Source organism: Eulemur rufifrons, chromosome 8 (genome assembly GCF_041146395.1).
Source record: "Eulemur rufifrons isolate Redbay chromosome 8, OSU_ERuf_1, whole genome shotgun sequence".
Classification (NCBI taxonomy): Eukaryota; Metazoa; Chordata; class Mammalia; order Primates; family Lemuridae; genus Eulemur; species Eulemur rufifrons.
The window spans coordinates 94156362-94173140 of NC_090990.1; the positions used below are offsets into that span (position 1 = coordinate 94156362).

At 42.7% G+C, this 16779-nt stretch overlaps 1 protein-coding gene across 3 annotated transcripts in view; it reads right to left on the reverse strand.

Annotated features, from left to right (window-relative positions):
• The window catches only part of LOC138390738 (carboxyl-terminal PDZ ligand of neuronal nitric oxide synthase protein), a 283588-nt gene that overhangs the window by 93533 nt on the left and 173276 nt on the right, over nucleotides 1-16779 (reverse strand). For all 3 annotated transcript variants that reach the window (XM_069480285.1, XM_069480284.1, XM_069480286.1), the window contains exon 3: nucleotides 493-585. In XM_069480285.1, coding sequence (XP_069336386.1) covers nucleotides 493-585 — 93 coding nt within the window. The remainder of the gene's footprint in view (nucleotides 1-492; nucleotides 586-16779) is intronic.

Here is a 16779-nt window from a genome sequence, read left to right on the forward strand (position 1 = left end):
CAGTGACTGGGTCTTGAGGGTCTATTTAAATAAAAGCTGTAACAGGAGGACACAAGGACGCACAGGGGGAATGTGTGGCACCTGGGGTGGGACTGAGGGCTGCTCCAGCAATCAGGGGACAGCTACTGAAGGAGCCTCCTCTATCCCCTGACCCCACTGAACCCTGTTACTTCTGATCACTTACACTGAACATATTCCCCAAGAGCAAGACTCAAAGGTAAATGTATGACAATGGGAAGGTGGATTGAAGACAGGGATGATGGGAGGTGACTCCTGTCATGTGGGGCACCAGGACAGACCAAGCCGACGGGCCACTGGCCCTGCCTCATTCTCTGTTCCACTGCAGCCTCTCAACGCTGTTCCTGGTCAGCAAAAGAGCTCGCCAGATAAGGGACGGATCCTGTCTAGAGAGTGGCCTAGAAGGAAAAGCCGTCCCACACTGACTTTCCCTGCTTCCCTCTTTACCTCAGTTTCTGGTTCAGAGCCACTTACCTTCTTCTTCTTCTTCAGAATCACTTTCACGCCATCCACTGAAACCATAATGCTCACTTTCTTCTTCTTGATGTTCTTGGCTTTAAATTCATACTGCAAGGGAGAACAAAGAAGTGCAGTCAGATTAGATGAGTGCATCTGCACGGCCCCAGCTAGACTAGGGCCTGGAAAAGAGGACCACAGACAGGGGTGGGGAGCTGGTGCAGCTCCTGGGGACAGGGAGCACCTCCAGGGATGGAAACACAGGTGGATGTCTGCAGACAGAGCTTGAGCAATCTCTGGGTTAGAAAATGGACTCTGAACACTTAATTCCACCTCTCAGCCATCAGATAGGGACATAGGAATGGACCTAATCCATTTTGATGTGATGAAAACATAGCCTGCTTTGAAAATCTCATCAAAAAAATCAGAATGGTGGCTTGAACCTGTCATCCCAGCACTTTGGAAGGTCAAGGATGGAGGACTGCTCGAGGCCAAGAGTTTGAGGCTAGCCTGGCCAACAGAGTGAGACTTCATCTCTAAAAAAATTTTTTTAAAATTCGCCAGGCGTGGTAATTCACACCTGTAGTCCCAGCTACTTGGAAGGCTGAGGCAGGAGGATCCCTTGAACTTAGGAGTTCAGTGTTGCAGTGAGCTATGACCGTGCCACTGCATTCCAGCCTGGGCAACGAGTAAGAGTATGTCTTTAAAAAAAAAAAAAAAAAAAAAGGTCAGAACCTTCCCTCAATAACTCATTCTACCATTTAATGACTTCCACTGTCAGGCAAGTAGAAGTGTCTAACCAAATGCTAATGAAATTCCATTTCATCCATGAAGATTAAGAAGAGCTGGCACTAGTCTTTGCATTAAGGTTTTTTTGTTTTTTTTTTTTTTTTTTTTTTTTTTTTTACATATTAAGAGATAATTATGAATTCTAAGTTGTTCTCTACAAGTTCAATTCCCAAATTCCTTTATCTGTGAATCAGTCTATAAGTCTACTCAGGCCCTATTAGCCTGAAGATTTGGTGGCTAGAAGATATCCTAAGAAAGATATGACCAGTGATAGTTATAAGGGAAGATAATGCCTCACAACGCCTGTATTTTCGACTTTCATTTGCAGTTCTTGACACAGCCCTACACTGCTGGTTGACACTGGCCTCATCCTCAATCCCAGATCTGTCACATTTGCTCATCCATAGCCACTTCTTTTTTTTTTTTTTGAGACAGAGTCTCATTTTGTTGCCCAGGCTAGAGTGAGTGCCGTGGCGTCAGCCTAGCTCACAGCAACCTCAAACTCCTGGGCTCAAGCGATCCTCCTGCCTCAGCCTCCCGAGTAGCTGGGACTACAGGCATGCGCCACCATGCCCGGCTAATTTTTCTATATATATATATTTTTTTAGTTGTCCATATAATGTCTTTCTATTTTTAGTAGAGACGGGGTCTCGCTCTTGCTCAGGCTGGTCTCGAACTCCTGACCTTGAGCGATCCACCCGCCTCGGCCTCCCAGAGTGCTAGGATTACAGGCGTGAGCCACCGCACCCGGCCCATAGCCACTTCTTATGCTGTGTAGCTGTTCATAACTGGTGGTATAATGCCACATTTTCCTAAATGAACTTCATTTTGAGTACTTCTCCAGTTTATTGAAACCATTTCATCTGGTCCACATCTTACTATCACCACCTAGCAAACTTAACTAGCAAGCTCTCTAATCAAACATCTGGCTACAGACTGAAAAATAAGACCCAGAGCCATCCCACAGCCCCCTTTCTCTGAGACATTTATACTGAAGACCTTCTCCTATCATGTTATCACCCAAGCCTGGTAATAGGCCCCCAGCTCTTTGACCACGCATCTGCAACCTCCTTCTATAGTTAGGGCGTTGACAGGAATGAACCTAATCCATCCTAATGAGATAAAAACATAGCCTACTTTGAAAATCTCATCAGAAATCCAGAGCTTTCACTTGGCCATGCCTTTTAATCCTTTGATGTTAAGAACCCAACTTAGAGCTTCCTACTGTCAAAGTCTGTCCCTTCCACTAAAATCTCATTGATCTTATCTGTTGTACAGAGTTAGTGTTGATGTTCTCCTTGGCTGTTTGTTTCTTATAGACAAGGATATGACCTTGCTAACTGAGGTAAAATATCTCTCTTTATATATGTCACGGCAGACGTTGGCTGATGGCTGATTTAAGTCTCCAGGTAGAGGCAACCTATGTCACTCCCCAGCCTGGCAGCCACTTCTCCCTCCTCCCTTTCAACAGCTCTCCTTGTTACCAAGGGGGCCTGGAAGAAGAGAAACCAGAGCAGCAAACAGGAGACAGAAGAAAACTCTGCTTTAGCACAGAAACCCAAAGCCAACTAAGAGTAAAGAGTAAAGGGGAGAGAGAAGGGTACATCTGAGAGGATGAGGAGGAGAAGAGTTCTTTGCACTGGAGTCTGGCTTAGGACAGGACCTCAGCTACATAACAAATTCCTCTCTAGGTGAGCAGCCACAGACGGTGAAGGCTAGAGTTGGTCTGACTGGCACGTATTTGGGACACGGCTCCAGTTCACAGCATGTCGCCCTGACTGCAGCATTCTGCTCAACTGCAGTGCTAGATGAACTAAAATGACCTCTTGGTGGGAGAACCAGCATGGGAATCTGCAAGTTGCTGGCTCTGGCCTTGCGCCTACTGGGAGGGGTGAACCAGCTACACTTCCTGACCACACCTGCATTTACCTCCACTCACTTGGGCTTTAATAAACACAACCTTCCAGCTGCCCTCCCTTCTGAACAAGTCACTAAAACCCGGGCTGCTCCTGCCAGCCAAAGGAATAAAGTGTGTTTTGATGAACTCAGGTAGAAGTTAAGAGCATAGGAGAGTCCCTGGGACACCCAGAGGAGAACAAAACCTGCCGTATACAGGCCGATCCTCGACTGTTTTATTGTCTTTGGTCACTTCTAATATATCACACTTACACATGCTCAATGTACTTCTTTTTTCTAGCAACAAAGTCAAAGCAGAAATACCAAGCACCTGGCTCCACAAGGCACTATATCATTCTCCCCAACCCTAGTTTTAGAGAACATACTGCCTGCTATGCCATAATGTTAAATGCCTTATATTTCTGGAAAAATCTTATAGTTGCCCATATCTTTCTGTCTTGTTTGGTCTACCTCCCGGTTGGTTTCACCCTCCCTGGGGCCTTTATTTAATCAAGATCCCTCACCCAAGCTTGGCAAGAGGTGCCCACCCCGGTCCTTGCTTATGTATCTGAAAGCGTGACTATTTCTACAGTGAGTGTTTTGACAAGCTTGGCCATGACTTTTAATTCCTTCATCTTGAAAACTCAAAAATGTAACTAAACGTTCTCTTTGGAACTGGAAAACAGCCTCTAATTTGATCACCATGCACATACTCCCAGATGGCTCTCACAGGGTCTGTGGGCGTAGTGACTGCACAGAAAAGCATGACCAAACGATTTCTCCCAGAACCTCAACGACGGTGACAACACAGGTGTAACTTATAAAAGCTGGCGGAATGCTCTGGAGTGCTTCAAAATGGAGAGGAACAAGAGAGGAAGGAAATAGACTTCCAGGTCCCATTGCAGCTGCCAGTCCTGCCTGAGTGCTGTTTGTCAGGGCTCTTTGGTTGGACACACTTTGCATCTGCTACACCTGCGTCCTGGTCAGATGTCCCATACCTTTTGCAACCAGGAACTGGAATTAAATTGCAGGTCTGTTGGAAACTATGGAAATGAAATCAGGTGTCTGAAAATACTTAAGTACTTATTCTCATCAAGCCATTTGTTTATACAGCAAGTATGCTTCACTTGGACAACATACTCTTGTGCTCAATGAGGGGAGAGAAAGTGAATTTGGACAGAGCGGGGATAGTGGAGTGACCACGAGAACAAAGAGGAGAAGGGGCTCTCAGGGACAAGTCCTCCTTTGTCCCAGGCTGTGCTGTTCCAAAGTGGAGTGCTGCCTGGGCAGGTGGGCTCAGAAGGAAGCATCTGTGTTCTGCAGGACAGGAACCCAATCTGCTCAAGCTTTGCCAGGGGCTGAAGAACAAACAGGACTGCTGGTGCCACCGTCTGTGGCTCAGGCCAGCCTCCCACAAAGCCCATGCCAGCCCTATAGTGTGTGCCAACAGACCTGGCCCTTCCTCCAACATGGCCAGGCTGAGCTGTTACATTTGTTTTGCTAGCCAGAGTCCCACAAGCAAGGACAGATTAAGCCCTACAGGACTCAACGTTTTAGGGCACAAAACAATGCAAGTCCTGGAATGCCAACTGCAGACTGGAAAGACCAGGAGAAAGTGTTTGGGCTTCATAAACAGAGTTTTGAGACCTTGTTTTGGAATAGTGGCCCTGGAACTTAGTGTGCTGTGCCAATCAGTGAGGACCAGGAAGGGGAAGCTGGGCAGTGGACCCAACAGGAGCCAGGAGTAAACACTCAACAAGGGACATGAGTAAGAACGTGGGCTAGAAGTTGTATTGCTGCTGACAGATTAGCAGCCTAGTTTCTCATCACCTCCTCACACTGCAGTGCTTCCTTTTTCCTGACTCTCCAAACCACCTCCTAAACCCATGTGTCTCCATCCCAGGCACTGGGCATCTGATAAAGAGAAGCAAGAGGTCTGCAAGAGTGGACTGGGTGAAACAGCTGAGATGGGCATCTAATGAAGGGACCCAGCCCCAGGCTTGAGGCTGTGGTGCAGAAACAGAAGGAATGGAATCACTTTCTTAGAGTCAGGGATGGGGGCGGAGAGTAGGGGGCGGCTATCAGATGTTCCTCCCATACATTTAACAGTCTATTTTCACAACAATGAGTAGCTCCCTAAAGAATCCCTAGATATTTGATAATACCTGATTTTTAACCAAAAGGTGTGTGTGTGTATATCTATATATTTTTATAGGATCCTTGGTTCCTTTGTTACCCTGGCCAGCAATAATTTGGCTAGTTATACATTCTCTCATGCTTCAGAGGAAGCAGGTCTCTTTATTCTTAACCATAAAATTCATTTTGCCCAGCTCCTTCCACTGTCCCTGCAAAGCTTACAGATGTGAGCCAAGACCTGCTTGGGAGTGAAGGCACTCGGAGGCGTCTTCACCAGGAGGAGAGGTTCAATTTGCAAAGGCAAATGGTGATGCCTGGGTGCTGCACATCCTCAGCTTATATTTGACTGTGTTCACTACCTCTCTAGAAGAAACCTTGCAGCTTTGCTTCCTGTAAATGATCACAGGAAATTTAAAAGTGAACTCTGACAGTGCCGCTGGACACTTTAATCATATTCTGCCTATAGTCTTGGTTTCATGAGTGTGAGCACATCTCTACAACAAAACTGTAAACACCTCACCCAAAGGTACTACCTTATAAAGGGTTTGCAAGAAGTCCTTTTGCCCTTATTATTTGAGAGTTTAAGAACTTAGGTAGTAAGATACAAAATCTGAGTGCACCCATGTTCAGTAGCAGCATTATTCGTAATAGGCGAAAGGTGGAAGCAACCCAGATGTCCATAAAGAGAAGAATGGATTCACAAAATGTGGTATACACATACAATGGATGTTATTCAGTCTTAAAAAGGAGAGAAATTCTGACACATGCTACAACATGGATGAACCTTGAAGACATTAGGCTAAGCCAAATAAGCCAGTAACAAAAGGGAAAATACTTTATAAGTCCACTTAAATGAGGTCCCTAGAGTTGTCAGAATCAGAGAGACAGATAGTATGGTGGTTGCCAGGAACTGAGGTAATGAAAAGTTAGTGTTTAATGGGTACAGAGTTTCAATTTTGCAAGATGAAAAAGTTCTGGAGATGAATGGTAGTGATGGCTGTACAATGTGAATGTACTTAATGCCACAGAACTGTACACGTAAAAATGGTTAAAATGATAAATTTTATGTATATTTTGCAACAATAAAAAGCTACAAAATCTGAAAACACTGCATAAATAACATTTCTTCTCATAGGAAATCCACTTTAATTCTGCTTGCAAAAGGATATTTCTGTAACTCCCCCACATGCAAGTTAAACATGCCACACTTTTCCATACCTCCATGTAATTGCATTTGCTATTCTCTATGCTTAGAATGCCCTCCCTACACTATCTGCCTGGCGAACTCCTGCTTATTCTGGAAATATTTGCTCAGACTTTTCCTAGAGAAGCCTCCATCCAGGTCAACAGCCCCTTCCCATAGCCTCCCATGGAATTTCCCATCGACTTGGTTACTACAGCAATATGCAAGCCTCTATTATCAGCAAAGTGATAACAGAGGCTTGCATATTAATAACTTAGGTAGTAAGATACAAAATCTGAGTACACCCATGTTCATAGCAGCAGTATTCACATTAGCCAAAAGGTGGAAGCAACCCAAGTGTTCATCAGCAGATGAATGGACTCACAAAATGTGCTATACACATACAATGGAATCCAGTCCAGACTGGTTGGTTGATAATTTATTTACCCAGTAGGCCATACCCTCCTCGAGAGCAAGAATTGTGACTTACATATACTTCTATACAAGAAAATAGCACCAGGACATATGAGGGTGATAAATGAATGTCAAATAAATTAATGAACACAGTTGACAATGGCTATCCACAGAGTCCAAGAAATGATGACACTGTTCACTAGGGTAAAATAAGCCCTCCAGAAGTTAATTAATTAACAATTAAGTTATTAAAACCTTTATTCCATTCCATGGTACATCTGATCTTCGTTAAATGGTTCATACTCTGCAACACAGTGCTGAGCACTTTTTCTGCACTTGATATATGCTCCTTTACATAAAATAAGGTAGAGCTGCCATTATCAGTCAAGGCCATTTACAATCATTCACAGCACAGAGTAATGAACAGGAGGATGATCATGTAGATGAACTTCTGTTCTCTGGGGTTCCCAGCTTTCTCAAGTCCCAGATCCTGTGCCCATGGAATCAGAATTTGGAGGACAGGGTGTCCAAGAGCTATGACAGTCCCTGACGCTGATGTGTAGGCTCAGTGACTTGTACTATTCCTTTATATGACATCTCAAAAATGCCAGCAAGACCAAGACCAAAGTTGGTACTGAATTCAAATTCTAGAATATCTATAGGGATTCTTGGAGACACTGTATAGATAAATTTATTTCCCATCTATCTGCCTCAGTCAATAAGCATATCTTATTTTAGCCACACATTATTGAAAATTGGGTATAAATAAAATCTCTATAATCTGCAAAACACTTAAAAGGTACCAGAGAAGCTACTTTTTAAAGGAATATTCATTGTCATTGTATCATAAGGTATAGAATTGAAATATCACCCAAGTCTGTAGACCAAGGGGAATGTAAAACACAAGTTCTACATCCCATTTGGAATACCTGATAAAAAGGCAGAATATGCTAGACTCGGGCCTTAGACATGTTCATTCAGCAGATCTGGAGTAGAGCCAAAAGTTGGCTTTTTTTTTTTTTAATGTGATAATACAGATGACACTGTTCAGAAATACTACTCTGGGCTATGGATGCATGTTAGAAGGGTTACTATACATCAAGAAATGGCAGAAATTAAATTAATGAGTCTTGATCATATATGCACTAGTTTTTAAGTGTAGCTATTATTGTAACAAAATATGGATCCTTAATGAAAGTGACAGTGCTATTTGCTGTTGTCCATTTTCTAAATCAAAAGTCACTAAAATCAAAACTATTATATTGGGAGGGAATACTGCTGGGTGGTAGGTACGAGGTGTCCATACATTATGTTTCATACATTTTGTATGTCTGAAATACTTAATCAAAAAAATTTTAGAGGAATCCTTCTGTTTGAAACGTTTGGGATCATAAATGTTGACCAAGCTTTTCATCTCAGAGATGGTGAAAGACTTCCCCAGGTTCATTAGCAGAAAATCCGTGCCTGGAACCCATATCTTCTGACTCTTGGCTCTGTGCTCTTTACGTTGCTCAATATTTGTGTCTTTTTCACTGGTTCAGAATCATGACCCCAGGAAATAAAATTCATCCATTCCTCCATTCATTCAATACGTGTTTAACGAGCACCTTCATAGACACTCATCCCTATCTTATAATAGGAACCAAGGAGGGGAGTAAGAACTTACTGGAAATTAATCACATAGGATGAGGAACATCCCCAGGCTTCTCAGTGGAAAGCCTGCAATCTCTCCCCCCAATTCTTTCCTACACTAATCACACTGGCTGCCCTCATTTCTTTTGTTGCTTCCTACCCTGTTCCACGCCCAGGGATACATAATCAATAACCTGGGAAAAATACAAAATACCAATGAGGTCAGAAAAACATAGTTAAGGAGCCTTCTGAACATAAGGAGGGCTTTGAGGTAGGAAATACTCAAGTTCACTGCTGTTTGGAACATCAGGAAGATGGGCGAGAGGCTCATCTAAACAGATGTTCTGTAGGATGGAGGCCCTTTCACAGAGTCGGGAGACCACCACGATGGCAGAGGGCAAATTAAATGGGCTTTCTCGCATGGACGACAGCAGCAAGCCTCAAGTGCAGGCAATTTGGGGCTGTGTACTCTGGGGAGCCCCTGAGTGACAGCTGCTCCCTGCAGAGAGGAGATGAGACTGGCCCTGGAATACAGCCATCACTTTTCTCCAACTGGGAGCATGTTGACAGGTCACGGGGAGCTGAACAACAACCCAAATGATTAAGGGGCCAGAAAGGGTGATTTATGAACCAGAGGAGTACCACTACTAATAATAACCTATGGCTCTCAGTTGCTTTTCCTCCACCTCTCACAGCACATTAAAACCAAGATTTAAAACCTTTTTCTTCTCTTTAAGTAATAACAGAGGCAGAAGAGTTGGATGAGAAGCTAAAAATATAATAAAATAAACCTGACTCCGGTCAGTTATATCATCCTCTTCTACTATCTAGCCCAGACTCTCCTCTCTAAATGGTTAATATATCATGCCAGTGGAAAGACAAGAGACATCAAAAGAATGTTCTTAGCATAAAGAAAAGATAAATATTTAAGGTGATGGATATCCCAATTACCCTATTTCATCTTTACACATTATATGAATGTATCAAATTATCACATGTACCCTGAAAATATGTATATCTATTATGCACTGATAATAGATATTTATTATCAATTTTTAAAAGTGTCTTCCAGAGGCGGGGGTTGGGGAGAGTTACAATACACTTCCTAGTATGATGATTCATGTCTACACACACACACACACACACACACACACACACATATGGAAGGAATAAAATTTTTCTAGTATTTAGTAGAGTCATGAATCAAGGATTTAGGGTTTTCTTCCTCAGACCCAAAAATGGTCATAAGACAAATGGTGAATCTTTCTGTCTTCCTAAGGCTCAATTTTCTTCTCGTGGAAAGAAGGCAATCAATTATGTTTTATAACCTCCGAGGACCTCTCACTATCCACCAAACACATCCCACACTCACCTCGTGAAGCTGAATGAAACAGTTTACATGAAGTACTATGAAGTCCTCAAAGAAGCCACACTGAACAGTAATGCTACTGCACAGCAAGCATTTGCATGTTTAGCTGTGTGACCTTGAGCAAGCCACCTAACCTCTCTGGGTATCACTCTTCCCTTCTGTGAAGTGAGGGTATTAGGTTTATCATATCTGAGAGCCTTCCCAGCACTAAATATGACTCAACATAATGTAAACTTTCAGAGCCCTTATAGGAAGAGTCACATGGGCAGGCACACTGGAGAAGGTAGGGAAATGCACAGCAACAAAGAAATGAAGGAGTTGGTGAGGCCAGGTCGATCTCAGAAGCAAGGCAAGGGGATGGAAGGGAGAAAGGATGCAGGCAAATGGGGGAGGGTTCTGAAGCAGAAAAGATCTTGCTACAGTTTTGCATAGAAAGGAGGGTAATCATACATACAGGTTTTAAAAAGAGTGAAAAATAGATGGGCAAATGTTGAACATAATCTTGGCACCAGCGCTGAGGACTGAGAAAGGAGAGACACTGGAAACAAGAAATCCAGGGAAAGACCAGAAACATGTTTCAAGCACTGGGCTGTAAGAATAAAGAAAATGTCTAGATGAAATCACTGTATAGATTGAGAAGTAGGATAAGGAAATGGCCTCTAAATTCCTTGCCTGAAAGGTGGCAATAGCTTTCAACAATGACAGCACAGGTGAGTACAAAGGATGTGTTCTAGCTTGAAAAATTCTATCTTGCACCGGAGAATCAGGGAATACAAGTTAGAAGGGAATTTAGAGGTCATGTAGCCATTCATGTGTGACTTCTTTTCCTAGTCCTTCCCAAGTCTTTTAACCATTGACTCTTCCCCTCTAAGGGTAGGGTGAGCTTAGACCCATCAGCACCATGAACAAGAGATAAGAGTAAATTTGGAAAGCTTGTGCTTGCAATCATCCATTAGGATAATAAAAGTTCCAGATTTAAGGGTGCAAGGGAGAGAAACCCCAGTAGGCAGAACTGATGGCCCCAATGCATATTCATGGTATAATGGAAAGTATGATGAAGAAGGTAATTCTTGAGAGACACTGAAGAAGCTATTTGAGGAGGAGGAGGACAATAATAAAATCAGAATTGGAAGGCTCTCAGAAATCCCAGTGTTGTCTCTGTCAGGCAATCATTCAGCCTCTAACAGAATACTGGCAGCTGTCTCTGAAAAGCAGTTTCTTACAATGAAACCGAAATCTACTCCCAGAAGCATCCACTAATATGATTCTCTAAAGCAGTGCTTCTCACTCTTAAGGTCCATATGAATCATCTGGGAACCTTGTCAAATCACAGATTCTGCAGGCTGAGGGTTCTTCATTTCTAACATGGTCTCAGATGACGCTGACACTACCGATCCACAGACCACACTTTGAGCAGCAAGGTTCTAGAGCCGGAGTACGTAAGTCCAAAAAGGTATTTGGATATGTTAGCTGTTTGAACAAATGATCGCTAAGGTTTTTTTCAGTGCTAAAATTCAATGATTCCTACTAATTGTGTAAGTCAACATTCTGAGCTACATAAAAATTGAGACAAGGTGTTTCTCAGGAACAACCACTGTAACATGGCCAAAAATCACACTCTAATATACAAATGATAAAACTCTAATATGTAACTCTAATACTTAAATGATAAAAATACAGTACCTAGAACACAAGTTCAGAAGGGAGGGAAATCTTTCAAAGCATAATAATTACCTACTGTCAGTAGGTGGCAATATTTCCTCGGGGTCTAAGGGATTGTGAAGTGGAACAATGGTTCTCAACCTGGGCTGTACACTAGAACCACCTGGAAAAGTTTAAAAAATATTCATATCTGAATCCCACTCCCAGAAATATTGATTTAATTGGTGTGGAATGCAGTCTGGACACTAGGATTTTTTTTTTTAAAGCTCCCCAGGTGACTCTAATGTGTAGCCAAGGCTGAGGACCACTGACTTAGAGCAAGGTGTAGCAGACCATGGAAACCAAGAGGCAAGAGGGGTCAGAGGTCAATGCTGGCCATCACATCACTCCTGATTCCCTGTGTCTGTCTGTGCCCCACTGGAGCTGACTGAAGCACCACATGATCTCCACTCCATCTCATCTTTCCTTTCAGCCCATCACCACTAGGTTACTCCAAGGCTGCACGAGATCTTACTTCCTCCAAATTCCTGTAACAACAAATAACTTGGGTGAAAAAATGCCAGCATGGTCTATGTAGGAAAAGCACTGGTATCCTTTGTTTTCTACAGGACTGTTTTCAGCATAGCAAAGTGCCCTACTCCAACTCATTCCCAGTACCAGCCTTGACTTGAGGGGTCAGCAAATTTTTTTCTGTAAAAGGCAAGATGGTAAATATTTTATGTTTTGATGGCCATGTGGTCTCTGTTGCAAATAAGCCACTCTACCACTGTAGCAACAAAAACAGCCATAAAATATGTAGATGAGTATAGCTATGTTCCAATACAGATTTATTTATAAAAAACAGGCAGTGGGCCAGATTTGACCCAGAAGCCAGGGTTTGGCAGCTCCTGCTTTACCTCATCTGAGTTCCCTTCAGAATCTTCTATCTCCTCCCCATGAGCACAGGTGCAGTTACCAAGCACAACCACTATGCAGAAATGAGACTGCTGCACAGAGACTGGAATGCACAGGAGGAGCCTTGGGAGGCAGATGAGATTTGAACATGGACCTAACCAGAGTAAGGGGACATTTCAGAAATGAGGGTGAAAACAGGGGAGAAAACCCCCACTAAGAACTGCAAAATCACCAGATTTCCGACATTGGGCCTAATCCTGGGATTCTTCCCCTATGAAGCAACAATCTAATCTGAGGCAGGTTTTCTCCAACTCTACTGGAAATCTAAAGTCAAAAGTGTTAGGGAAAGAGAATGAACTATTGAGAGTGAGATGTGACTACACAAGGCAAAAAAAAAAATCAACAAACTTCATACCTTATGCAAAAATTAATTCAAAATGCATGATAGGCTTAAATGTAGAACTACAAAACTTTTAGGAGAACACATAACAGACCATCTTTGTGACCTTGAACTATACAAAATTCTCAGGCATGACACCAAAAGCATGATCCATAAAAGAAAGATAAATTGGACTTCATGAACATTAAAAACTTTTGCTCTGTGGAAGTCAGTTTGAAGTGAATGAAAGATAAGCAAGAGACTGGCAGAAAATATTTGCAAATATACACTTAACAAAAGATATCTATCCAGAATATATAAGGATCTCTCAAAACACAACAGTTAGACAACAAGCCAAGTAAAAAACGGGCAAAAGACTCAAACAGACACTTGATCAAAGAGGATACACAGAAGGCAAATAAGCACACGAAAAGAAACCAATAAATGTTGGTAACTGGTGCAGTGTTGCTAACAGGAGGAACTAAGACAAGGTGAGACACATGCCTAGGAAGCTAGGCTAAAAAATTATTTCTGCCCACTGGAATTTTTGAAGTCAGTATCTTAAGCCTCAGGACCTACTGAAACACATCCAGACCTAATTACAGCTCCCTAAGACAATACGCTATTCCTCAAGTCTGGAATAATGGCCTCCCATAAAACAATGTTCCATATCACTAGCTATTAGGGAAATGCAAATTAAAACCACATGTTTTCTACATACATATTAGAATAGCTAAAATTATAAAATACTAACAATACAAAGCAATGGTGAGGATGCAGAGTGATTGGACCTCTCGTATATTAATGCAGGAATATAAAATAGCACTGTCACTTTGGAAAACTGTTCGGTAGGTTCTTATAAAGTTAAAAATAAACTTACTATACAACCCAGCAATATTTCAGTTAGGTATTTACCCTAGAGGAATGAAAACCTACGTTCCCACAAAAACCTGCATATGAGTATTTAGCAGCTCTATTTATAATCACCAAAATTAGAAACAACCCAAATATCCTTCCACAATGTGAATGGATAAACTGTGGTACATTCATATAACAGAATGCTACTCGAAAATAAAAAGGAAAATACATAGTTCATGTGTGATATGCTGTTGCTACATAAAATTACAGGTGAATTGGTTGAAATGTAAAAAAAAATTTTTAAATAAAAAAGAATGAACTATTGATACAAACAAAACTTGGAAGTATCTCAAAGACATTAAACTGAATAAAAGCAGCCAGTCTCAAATGTTTACATACTGTATGATTCTAGTCATATGACACTTTCCAAAAAGACAAAACTATAGTGATGGAACATACCCTTAGTTGCCAAGGCTTAGGGGTGGGGAGAGGTTGTGACTATGAAGGGATAGTGATCAGGGAGATTTTAGGGGTGATAGAAGAGTTCTAATGCTATGGTTGTGGTGGTGGATACATGAATCTATACAAAGGCTTAAATTCAATTACATCCCCAAAAAATCAATTTTCCTGTGTTTATTATAAAAATAAAGTAAAAATTAAAATCCTTTGGGCTAAATGAAATATCAGGATAGAGGATGCTTCCCAACTTCCTCCTTCACCCTCTCCTCCTCCAGAAGCCGCCAGACCTCCAAAGTTAGCACAGACTGTGCGGAGGGCTCTCTCCACTGCAGCGCAAACCACAGTGATGATTCTGGACTATGGCCTCCCGGGTCAGAGGCAGGGGCTTCCGGAGCTGCCCTACATTACAGGCCAGCAGAACCTCACGCTGGTTTAAGAAGATGCGGGAAGTCTTCCAGGACACAGGGTCTAGGGCAATGGACACCCAACTGCTCTGCTACCAAGCCATGGTCCACTCTCTGTCTGGTAACTCAGTATCTAGGGGAGGCAATAACTCCATTAATGGGGGAAATACCCTATTGTCCTGGGATATTTCCTGTAATCAGGCCTGGACATGTCTCTGCAGGGCCTGGGGCTCAAGATGAAAAACTCTAACATTCCAATGGACAGAAATAATTTTTCAGCCTAGTTTCCCAGGGCAGGCATCTCACCCCAGTCCCAGTTCTCCTCCCCACAGAAACACTGAACCAACTACCTTGTTGGTTTCTTGACTTCTCTGCCTCCTCACCAAATCCACACCAAGCAAAGACTCACATACCCGGGACTCAGACAAAAAGACAAACTAAGGAATGAATGCACGCCTGCACAGCCAGTGACAGGAAGGCATGGTGGCAGCGGATGGAGTCATCCAGTGATCACCCGTTTGAGAGGAAGGGGAACATCTGGTGTACTCAGGTCTTCCTCGTACCATCTCTATCAAACCATCTTTTCATGCTGCTGTCTCTCTGGGTTTGTTTCTCCTTCTCGGAGCATCACACGTCTGTGCTTCATCCTTGCAGCTCAGCGGACACAGGAAAGCTATTGTGGGTGGCAGCATCCCAGCTTCAGTCAGCCATTCTTCTGGAACACGTGCTGCAGAATCGCCTTCCTGCTCTACACACGTCATGGAAGCGGGAAAGGAGGTTGTCACGGGCTGACTGTCTGTGCTCCCTCAAAATTCATATGTTGATGCCCTTAGCTTCAAGGAGGTGGGGACTTTGGGAGGTAACCAAGTTTCTATTAGGTCACAAAGGTGAGCCCCTTCATGATGGGATTAGTGCCCTTATATATTAATAAGAAGAACAGGATGAGGAAAGGCCAGGTGAGCCACAGCAGGAAGGCGGCCACCTGCAAGCCAGGAACAGTGTCCTCACCAACCCAAGTGTGCTGACACCCTGATCTCAGACTTCCAGCCTCTTTTAAAGGAGCAAGAGCTGACTAAGAGTTGTCATAGGAAATCAAGAAGGTCATCAGAGTGAGAGGAAAACAGCGAGCCGGCTGGTCATGATTACTAATCTGAGAGCTAAACTCATGCTCTCAGAACCCTCATGCATAGACACACACACGTGGCCAAACTGGTCTCTTCTGTTCAAGGCCACCAACTCTTCCCTGTTCTTCCATAGTATTTCTGCTTCAGGGCTATTAATTCTAACTCACAGATTCTAGCATTTTACACAATAGCTTTTTGTAACTATCAGAGCGCTTTCATAGCGGTCCTACTATTTAACCTTGGCCAGTGCTCACCACTTGGCCCTCACATCTTTCTCTGCAAAAGTTATTTTTGGCCACACATACCTTGCTCTTCAGTCTGAAAAAGTAAAACACTCTACCCTCTCTGGGTATTCTAAGGATCATGCTGCAGAGTGGGGAGAGGGACAAAGCACAAAAACTGCACCCACCACCACCATTGTAATCTTCCTGAAGCACTCTATAATAGGTTCTGATCAAACACTTTCTATACCACCCCATTGTCTAAACAAGAAGATCAAAACTGGCATTCAACACTTTGTACCAACTGACCCAAAGGAGCCAGTTTTCCTTTTCCCACCAAGCTGCCCCTGAAACATACGGTTTCTCAGCTGTCTTCTTCAGAGCCCTGTGTTTGGTGAAAGGGCCTCAAAGACCAGTCTAGGACTGAGGGACAACCCAGGCACAGATGCCAACCACCCCCTGCCCCCTCCTGCTTCATCCTCAGAAACTACAATTCTCATTCAATATGTTGAACTACCAGGTAATATTTTGTTTGACAAAAGAGTGGTAGCTTTAAAAAGAAAAATTGGAAAAATCACTGACCTATATAAAATACTATCTTACCATATTTCAGTTGCACTGTGATTTATTCACTGTCTACCCTGAAGATATTGAATTTTCCAATGTCTGCACTTCTACTTAGGCAATTACTGCCTTTAAATCCCCCACTCAGTCCCTTAATCTATCCAAAACATCCCTATAAATTTTATTTCAAATATCACTTCATAAAAACTTCCCCTGACTACCAGAAGCCCAAAGGAATTTCTTCTATACTCCTATGGCAATTACGACCCAGAGGATTAGTTTTATAATAATGCTCTATATAACACATAAAGTGGACCTCCT